The 10770-nt window shown below is 37.0% G+C and overlaps 1 protein-coding gene across 4 annotated transcripts in view; it reads left to right on the top strand.

Annotated features, from left to right (window-relative positions):
- Window positions 1–4202: 4202 nt before the first annotated feature.
- CDK17 (cyclin-dependent kinase 17) overlaps window positions 4203–10770 on the top strand; it is a 53790-nt gene continuing 47222 nt past the window's right edge. For 3 of the 4 annotated variants that reach the window (XM_010136624.1, XM_010136625.1, XM_010136626.1), the window contains exon 1: window positions 4203–4320. In XM_010136624.1, coding sequence (XP_010134926.1) covers window positions 4203–4320 — 118 coding nt within the window. Of the gene's footprint in view, window positions 4321–8670; window positions 8710–10770 lie in introns of all 4 variants that reach the window. The other variant, XM_010136622.1, reaches the window with a different exon arrangement.

The raw sequence follows: 10770 nt of genomic DNA on the forward strand, positions 1-10770 counted from the left end.
TGCTGTGTGAATGTACCCGTTTGGTTATAGCAACTTTATCAAATCAGGTTGAGTGTCCCCTCCTATCCTAGGGGTTCATAGGGAGTGCTGTTATCTGCTTTCTTTGATGTCTTATGCCTGTGGCTTTAATTTGTTAACCCACCCTTAAGTGCCATGCTGTGTCCATGCTGTTGTTCGCGTGCTCCTGTTCTGTCAGGTTTCTGTTCCAGTCCTTTCCTCCTACTTTAGCTGTCATCTTCAGATAACGAGCTTTTCAGAACACGAGCTACCATTAGATGTTTGGAAAACACCTACCGTATTGTAAAGCAGCTTGTAGAAATGGTCAAATAGTAACTTCAGTGTATATCTTAAGTGGAAAAGTAATTTTTAAATGATTATTTCTATGTAGATGCATCTTAATGCAATGTAACGTGGAAGCAGAAGAGACAACGTTTAGTCTGATCCAAAGTTTATTGACTTCCAAAGGCTTTGAATCATCAAAATCTTAGTGAGCTTTTGGTATTCATGACACTTCTGAAATAAACAGGCTAAAAATTAAGATATTAAATAATTTATTTGCTTTTGAAAGTTTTAGCTGAATTTGTTTAAACTTAAAAGGATTAAGCACACAGCCTATGTTATTTCTGTGTGTTAATTGTGTGTCTTATGCATTCATTTTTTCACTTTCAAGGTACCAAGGGTCTGAGAGCTTGAAGGGAGTGGTGAGTTTCTGGGAGAATTGTAGCTCTCAGCTTTATAAAGGCCTCTGACTGACTTTTGTGGAAAAGATGAGTACAGACCTCAGCTCTATTGTTTGTCTTCTGTATATCCAGGGTGTTGTGGACATATATGCGTTTCCTAATGAGAAATGCTCTACTACAGATGTTGAGAAAGGGAGCCAGAACCCACTTGTTTAAATCTTGTGTTAGCCAAATGATTTAAAAACTATGGTGTTTGTTTTCAAAACTGTGTTACAGAGATGCTTTTAAATGACATTTAGAGCAAAGCAGAAATATACAAGACTATTGAAGCAGACTGAGTTAGTGATAATGAATGTTTGAAAATTCTTTTTCTACAGGTTTTAATGAGAGAAATGTGTATGAAAGGTATATTTTAGCATAGTTTTGAAGGATTAACTTGTGTTGCTTTTAACAAAAATATCAACTTTTCAGGGTTAGACTAGAGATTGTTTGGAAGAAGCAGCACTTCCTTTAATACAATGTCGCTTCCTTCATATAGTTTTAAAATTAAACAAGTATGCCTCTGCCAGCATTTCTGGGTTGTATCAGACAGTATCGTATCAGCTGCTTGTCCCCATTCTCTCTGTAGAAGAGTAGAATTTGCACTAGTTGCATTCAAGTCTATGCATATATCTGCTGTGACATCTAAAATATTTGATTTGAGTACTACTTAGAGTACATAAGTTTACAGAATAGAATACTCAAGCCCTGGGCTCAGTTCTGAAACTCAAAAGTAAATTTTAGCAGTGCATATTCTTCTCACAAGTTGTAAGAATTTGGGGGAACATCAGGAGTCTTACTGCACCTAATTATAGCCATTAGATGCATATTACTAATCAAGTAACTCTGTTTTGGCTTTAAATGGAAAAAATAAGTATGCATTTATTATGAACTGGTGAAAATGAGTATCAGACAATTTCTCTTTAATTTTGTTAAACTGAATTTAAATTTACTTTTCTGTGAAATTGCTGACATTTTGGAGAACCAATGCCAGCTTTGGATTGTATAGATTGTGTTTTCAAAGCTCTGTTCACAGAGACCTTGTCTCAGACTATCAAGATTTAGCAGGTTCTGCAACTTTTGTTGGAAGCGAGAATAAAAAAAAGTCAAAAGTGCTAGATAATAGCCACTCTTCTTTTTTCCCTTTTTTCCTGTCTTTTTTTTTTTATATGTGCACACTTTACATATTTGAATTAGCAAATTAATCCTTTAAGGGAGGAAAATCTGGTTTCGTTTCGAAGAGCTTCTTTTCCTTTAATAAAAACTGAATTACATTTTAATAGCAGAAGGCATTCACTCACATGCAGATTCCCACTCTTGATTCCTTTTCACTGTTAAATTCTTTCAAAATCAAGCCCTGAATTTAATTCAGAATCTTAGTAAAAATGGTGCTTCAGCACTCCATGAAACCTTCCTTTAACAGGAGAATATATACTTTTATATTAGCTTGAGATTTAGAATGTCTCTCAGATTTTCTAATCCGCGTGTCAGTTTATATGTGATATTCTCCAGCAGTAGACCTTCTTTTTGATTGAAAAATTGTGTAGGCTTTAACATTTGCATGATCAAAAGCCAGGAACAGCCTGTTTCCATATAAAGGCATCTGGGTTTTTTTCAGTTACTGCCCAAGTGGAAAATTAGAAAGAAATTGTTGTGCTGTTAGGTAGCTTTAGGGCATTACATAGCTAAAAGTTGCATGTATCCTTTTTGAGAATAATACACATAGGAAGATGCAGATTTCAAAGAATACTATAGGAGAATTGAGTAAAACCACATATAAAGGATATGTCATTCTGATTTTTTTAAACAAATTAGGTTTTTAAGAGAAACGTAGGCCATCATTTTGGAATATTAATGTAAACACAGAAATAAAGAAGTTTCAAGTAAGGTTTTTAAAGCAGGTCCTGAACAGGAAAAGTAAATGTTCCCCATGGAATGTTCTCTCAATTCAGTTTCTTAACAATAAGTACATCCTGCTTTTGAGTGAGAGAGAGCAAAATTATTCATACTAAGGTGTGGCTTTATTGCACATGCAGCAACACATTAAGAGGGCAGGTTTGAAACTGCTAGTTTAACTGTACTCTAGCAGTTAAATTTTTATTTCCTACATATCTGTACCCAGTGCCTGACTATTTTTGCTTATGGTAGCTGTGGTTGTCTAAGATGTTACCCTGTTTTGTTATCTGCCTCTTTCCCCTTGGATGCAGTTGGCTGCTTTGCCCATGACAGTACTGTTCATCTCAGACTTTGGAGCTCAAATCCCAAAGGTCTTTCTTTATCCATCCTTATGTGTTACTGTCCTGTTCAATTTTGTCATGGTGTTAGTCTATATATGCATTCCCCTGCCACCAAAACCCACTTCTAACCTGTCCCACCAATTTGTTCTCCTTTTTATTGTGTAGCCTGTAAGAGAAAGCTGTGCAGCTGAAATGTGTATGTTTAAAGGGATGATGTCAATGCAAAAGTAATCATAGTCACAATTTGTTATTAAATATAGATATTTAGTGGATCGCTACTTCTTGCATTCCTCTGTTTAAAGGAGGACATTGATGAAAAATTGATTTATTTAATTTTGTGTGTGAATTATGCATTTAGGAGTGCAAAGAGGTGGATGCAGGATGCTCAGGCTTAAAATTATGCTGGGCTTGTGTTTGATACTGCCTATGTGATTCTTGGAGGCTATGAGCAGACAAACAAGTTATTGTGAAATAAAGTCTAGAGTGAATTGTCCACATGGAGTAATGAAGGACAGAATTGTGCTTCTTGTCATGTAAGGGCAAACATGTGGCACACAGCAAAGTTCACTTAGTTGCTTAGACTTGTGGCAATGGACCTTTGTTGTTATTGCTTGTTTGCTTACTATAGAGAAAGTGCCTGACTGTAGAAAAAAAAATCCATTCCTAGCTGTCATTATTAGGTCCTGCCTATCTATTTCCCTAGGTGGGATTGGGTTTGAGAATTGCTTCTGTGTTTAAGGCTTTTAGTGTTCTCCCCTTCCTCTTTTTGTGAAAAGGACAAAATACAGAGAAGCTCAGCAACTTCTCATCCATAAACAAATGGGCTGAGAGAGAGAAAGTTTCAGCCTCCTCAGTGGGTTTGATGAAAGAGGCTGAGGAGGAGGCAACAGAGCTCACACTTATCAAGAATACTGATGACTGTGTTATTACTGGATTGTAAAATTAGTGATCAAATTGGCTGTTTTGGTTTTTTTACAAAAAACCCCAGAGATTCTAATTTTCTGTAACAGAAAATAACATTTGCAAAAATCTATGGGCACCTACCTCTCTTGATACTACTTTTCAGTTCCATGGAGTAATCTTGCTTTAAGGATAGCTTGCATATTGACTAAATTTTCTGTAAGACTTCCCACATTTTTGTCTGAGGTAATTAAACTTTGCTTTCTGATAAACTAATTATTTCTCACTTTTTGCTTTTTAATCTTCCTTTTACAGGCTTTCTTAAGCCAGACTTAATATTGATAGAATGAAAAAGTTTAAGAGGAGACTTTCCTTAACTTTGCGTGGAAGCCAGACCATCGATGAATCACTGTCTGAGCTAGCAGAACAAATGACAATTGAAGAAAACAGCAGCAAAGATAACGGTAAGTATATCTTTCACTTTCCAGTGAAATTTCCAGTAAGAATTTTGTCAGGTCCCACAAAAGTGAACACTGTTGGGTTTTATTTCAGTTTTCACAATTGCATGGACTTTCTCACTAACTTTTTCATTTGATTTATGTTTTACTACCTTAGTTCTTCTAACAGGTTGGTATGTTGTTACATATTGTTTTGGTTTGCTTTGATATTGAACTGTTCTACAGCTATTTATCAAAAGCTGTGTAAGTTGATATTTCATTGTGGTGTGCAGCAAGGATCATAGATGCTCTTTCAGTAAACAAACAAACCCATTATTGTATGAATTTAGGGGTCTCACATCAACTTCATATGGCTTCAAATTAAATTTTTTCTCAAAATCATTATTCAATAATATCATTTATAGTAATTGCTTAAGTATTATAAATAAAACATATACCTATCATTGGTGGTGCAGTGCACTAGTCTGAGAATTCTGTCAGCTCTTTGTGTTTCTGAGTAGTACTTTCTTCAGCAATATGAAGGTGACTAGAAACACTGAGGGTAAGCAGCTTGTCCTTGTATTCTTAGGCAAGTCTTTGGCTGATCCCATAAACGTACTGACTGCTATAAAGTCCACATTAATGATGAGACTGCTTTTGAATGCAATCTGCAATAATAATTAGTGGAAGAGATTTTGTTGCTTTGTTGTGTTTCCTGGGCTGCAGCATTTAAGTCATGTTTCATCTTCTACGCTGATTAGTGTTATTTCTTGCTTTGCTGACATACAAGATTTTCTCAAGTATCAAGTGATGTGATTTTTTTTTTTTTTTTCCACTTCACACCAATAAATGATTCCAAAATTTCCCACTGAAAATTGACAGGGCTAGGAAATTTCATCAGAAGTAGAGGCAATGAATTTGCCCTGCAGACTTTTAAAACTGCATTCAAGATCTGTTGCATATCAAGCTGAATTTACCTATGGCAAAACAAAGCTATTCATGTTTTTCATTTTTACCCTTAATCCGTGGTATATCCATTACTATTATCCTGTCTTCATCATGGGCCATGCCCAATAGTTTGGAAGATTATGTTTATTACAGCTTTTTATGTGTTGATACAACAGTCTACTCTGAAAATGCTAACTGTAGTATTTTTGCACTGATATGTACTGAGTACTTACTGAGACAATAAGCAGTTGTCCCATATGGTTTCACTTGTATTAGCCTTTGTTACTGATGCGTATTTTGTTCAGACTTGTGTATACTTTCAACAGATTGATTTCATTATGCAAATGCTAAGAATATGACTTTCGTGCTGGGAAGTGAGCATGAAAAATTGTCACCAACATCAGTGAATGTAGTTAACTGGGTTGCTGAATTTGATTCAGTTGAAAACTGGATCCTGGAAGAGTAAAAAATTTTTTTTTTAAACTGGCCCGTGGTCTGGGTGCCAGCTCAAGAGACAGAGGACAATAATTTTTTACAGAAGCATGAGCTTATGCCATCTTAAACTTCTATGTTTCTAATTACAAATTCATAATTAGCTTTTAGCGCTCCTCTTATTTTGCTTTCCACATTATTTCATTGGCTAAAAGGAAGCTTATATGGTAACACTGGGTGATGCAATACCTGCTACGCTTATGATTGCAAAATGTCGTTAATGCCTTAGAGTATCTTTGGATACGCTGAGGTGGTGTTGATGCTCTTGAATGAGGAAGAATAATAAACTGTACTTCTGCGGTGCGTCACCTTTATGACATTTTATGTCATTTTGGAAAGACTGACTGACACTTGCTTCCTTTTTCTGATACTTCTAGAACACACATACTGGTATTAGTATCAGTCCTATCTTTGATGTTGCAGAGGTGAACAGGATACTACTTTGTGGATTTTTGTTTTCCTTAATTTTTCCTTTCGAACCCTACTTTTCTTAGACAGTAGGGTTGGAAAATGCTCACAGCGTCAGGTAGTCCTGCTTTTCTAAATCTCTAACTTTCCCACATATCAAGGTATTTTGGAAGGAGTAGTTTTCAGACAGACCATAGCAATCCGGGCTTGGTCCACAACTGCTGGAAAAAAAAGAATCAAGAAACAAGTTCACTGTCTTTGGTAGACAACATAGTCTGGCAAAAAATCACTCAGTGGATGTAATTTAAAAAAAAAAAAATCTTGCAGGGGAATGCTTAAATGAGAAATATTTGCCTTGGCATCTTATAAAATTGGCTAAGAAGCCTGTACTAACTGTAAGTATCCAGCTGGGACACATGAGAGGACGTAGTCTCTTGAAGACTATTTTATAAAGTGATAGCTGCATTAAGATCTTGAAAGTGCATCTTTTACTGTGATGGTGTGGATCTCAGAATGCAGGAGTAATGGTCTCCTGAGTTTTGCTTTTAAGAATAAACAGCTTCTTTACCCTGTGGAACAGAGAAATATAAATGTGCCCAGTTTGCACACTTTGGATGTATTCTTAAAGGAACTTAAAAAGCACTGTCTAGTAAATCAAAGACAAGCCAAGATCTTGATCTACAGAGAATCAAAGTCAGGGATACAAAGAGTCTTCAGAAAGTGGCTTTTCATATGTGGTTTGTTTTTAACTGTTATTACATCATGAACTTGACAAATGAGAGTTGAAGGGCATTGCAACTATTCTTCTTAGGCCAGAAGGCAAGGACAGACTGAACACCGAAGGCTTTCACAGGAGTATTTTCTTCCATTGTTGTTGTCCAGTTTTGTTTTGTTTTTCTTCCTAGCAAATGCCCTATCTTGTCTCCTGTCATTCCATTCTGATGGCTGTGTTCACTGAAGAACGTAATTTTATATACTCTAGGTTGAGTATATGTTACTGGACCATAGAGGTTGTAGGGGCTACATCCATAAACAACTGACACAGGATCCATGCTCATCTCTATCTGATTTTCACATGTGTCCTGTAACATCTTTGTAATAAACCTGCAGTTCAGCACTACTATTCTGATGTAGATCACATGCACATAGTATCAGAGACCTTTCCTCATGGTGACCCTTTTGCATTAACCCATCTTTTTCAGCCCCCTACCAAATGGTTCCCCTCCCAGAACAATTGCCTCCGTTTTCAGATAACTGTGGCTGCAATCCAGAGACCCACCTTATCATTAACTCTAGCTTTGAGTGGGTTGTTCGAGATTTAAAGAACAGTACTCCTAATGGAGAACAAATTGTCCCATTTGTAGTTCACCAACATAAAAACAGATCTGTAACTTTTGATTTCTTCGCAGTGCATTGATACCACTGAATCAGCTAACCTTTTGTCTGCAATCTCATTTCATATACAGCCTCCTTCATCGTGTGATGTCAGTACGATCTCAGTATGCAGCACTCATCCATCAACAGCAAAATGGGATTAGCAAGGATCAACCCATGTTGTTTGATGCAGTAGCAGAGAGCTATTGCACTGAATGTAAAAATACCCAACAGTTTTGCTTTCGATACTGGGTTTTTTGGAACACCGTCAAATTATTTATTGACCAGAAACCTTTATATAATTAAATCTGCTTTACAAATTATGTTCATTATAATTGGCTTCTGGTTGAGGAAGCATCACCAAATCAGATGCATAAATTATAAAAATAGGGGGACCAGTGAAATGCCTAATAGGCATCTGAAGCCTTATGAACTCTGGCCTGTATGATGTATATTTTGGACTGTTTTAGCTAAGTACAGAAGCTTTTCATGGTCTCTAATGTTTCAACATATAAAACCAAATAATTGAATTTGTTTATTTTTCATTCTGTCTTAATTCAAGTACGCTAAGTGCCAGCTTGCTTTTTTAGTTCTGAGTTCTACTTTAATGTAAGTATGCAGATTAATATTAAAAATACTAAATGGTGATTTATAACAGCTGACAACTAAATTTGCTCCTGAAATTTTTCCTTGCCAATGACATACTAATGTAATTTGGCTAGAAGTAACATCCAGATCATGCATATTTAAAGCCCAATTAACTGTAAAACGTATGCAAATACTTTTAAGTATATACGATATGCTCTCTGACAAAAATGAAAAATATGGCTGCATTGTCTAGTATTATAAAATACATTATCACAAAAGTCAAGGATGCTTCTAGGAATAATTACAATATATGTTGAAAAACACATCCTCAGCTCTTGTATTAATATAAAAGTAGCTTGGAAAGCCATTCTATATTGGCAATTTTTATTTTTATGTATAGGTACATGTACACATACATACTAAACCGAAACAAATGAAATTCTGATATAAATGGCTTCATGAATTTCTAGAATAATATTTTTCTCCATTTGGTTTGTTTTAGCTCAGTGATATGATCATAGGATCCAGTCTCATAAACACTCGCATAATTTTTTTGTAATTTTACAGGTGTGAGTAATAATGGAAGGATCAGCTACAGTAAAGTGCGTAAGTGTTTTTTAGGTTTAAGGCCTTAATGACCAGTTAATATTCTGGTAAGAGGAATGAACATTTATAAAAATTGACACTCTGCAATACTGTCTGAGAACATGCAAATGTCTTTGTAGTTGTAGTCATTTCATATCATCTTCAGTACAGCTGAGAAACTCCTATTCCATCTGCTATGTGTGATTCATTGAGTATGGAAGGAAAACGGTGTGCTGCGACATATTTTCAAGACATTGTTCTTGAATTGAAAATATGAGCACAGAAAAATAAATCAATAGAATTTCTCTGGTGATACTGGAGGAAAGTATCCTTATAAAAACGTCAGCAGGGCTGGGGGAAGAAATCCTCAGAAGTGCTAGAGCTCACTCTAGAGCTACAGATTACTGTAAGTAACTGGCAGTTGTCACAGCTAAATATTGAACCTTATACTGTCCCTGACACCATACTGATGATGTTTTTATTACAATCTGTATGTAGCCTTCTGTGCAATACATAAATTTTTATTACCATTCAGTATGGTTTCTTTGTCCCACAGAAGATGATGCTCTTTCTTCTTCCCTTCTGCTTTGCTTTTTCCCCACAAAACTTGGAGGCTCTATTCATGCATGGGAGTACTTATAAAGTGAAATGAGCATGAAAATTCAGTGCCTGAAAGCATGCTGCAGAGATCCATAGTCTTGGGGTGGGGGGGGTGTCCGATCATAAGTGTTTTCCTTCACAAGCAGAATGCAGGTTTGGCAGGAGAACATGATGCTTAGATGCAGAAGCAGACTCTGTAAATACACCGAATTTCAGCTAGTGTGTGCTTACTAATGGATATGTAGACACTTGTTCTCAAATGGTCTTCAGATGGATTACTAAGTACGGAAGAGTAACATACATGATATTCTTCCAACTCTGCCAACACAGTTATTTCTGAAAGCAGGGCAAAAAGGAGCCAGTCCTCTGTTTTCTGATGTGGTTGGCAGCGTGGCCTCACAGACGTTTGCGTTGGGAGCTACAGGGAGGTTGTGAAGAACTTGGGGATGTAGGCCAGGTTTAGTTTTACCTTGGCTGTGATGCTGGCCCACGTTGGTTTAAATTTTACCTGAAATGCTGTCTTCAAGGATTTGGTGTAGTGTGATGTCTTCCTGAGTTATTTAAAGGGAAGATTAGTAACTGATATATATGCTTGGAGGTATGGGACTACCATGCTTATGTTCCAAGTACTATCTTGAGAATTATCTTCTAAACATTATAAAATCCATAAATCTCAAAGGCAGGTTTTTGGCTTTGCGTATATTTCGTTTGATTGTCATTTGCTTTCTCTGTACCTAGACTGAAGGCAAAACTCCATTGTATGTGAAGTCAACTTTGAAAGGCCTTTCGTAGTGTTTTTTAGATGTCTTGATCTCATTTTTTGACTTGTTTATTATCTCTTGGTTTCGTAGTTTAAGCAGACTCCTTGGAATAATTTCTGTCCTTTTTGTCCTTGTTAAGGGTCGAGGGACCGAGGCAAATAACTCCTCGAGTTTCCTTAACGATTCTCCTCTGTCTTATTAAAGACAGAAGGAGTTTAGGGGAGAAGAGAAGAAATTCACACCTCGGTTTGAATTTGGGAAGCTGAAACAAAACTTCTATTAAACAATAAAGCCACACAACTATTCTCTACTAATACATATGCACAAACCGAGAAAAGGGAAAAAAAAACGAAGAAGAGAAGACTCAGATAACCAAAGTTCTGTACGGTCCTTTTCAAGGTCAGTTCTCTGGGCAGGCAGCCAACAGCAGGGTGGGAGTCGGCCTCCAGGCGGGGAGCAAGACAAAGCTCTGTCCGCGGCTGGGTCCCAGGCGCCAGCGGGCAGCTAGTTCTTGGCAGGCAGCTAACAGCGAGATAAGAGTAAAGGCTTCCACCGGCTTCCAGGCGGAGGCAGAATAAAATTTTGTCCGCAGCGAAAGGGAAGGAGTGGGGGGAAGGAGCCCCCCCCGCGCGCAGCCAATTTAATAGTAGGAGGAAAAAAAACCCCTCGGCTCTCGGCAGAGCAGCTTCGGATATTCTCACCCCGTTTCCAGCGGGGGCGC

The sequence above is a fragment of the Buceros rhinoceros genome, unplaced genomic scaffold (genome assembly GCF_000710305.1).
Source record: "Buceros rhinoceros silvestris isolate BGI_N320 unplaced genomic scaffold, ASM71030v1 scaffold1515, whole genome shotgun sequence".
In the NCBI taxonomy this organism is placed as follows: Eukaryota; Metazoa; Chordata; class Aves; order Bucerotiformes; family Bucerotidae; genus Buceros; species Buceros rhinoceros.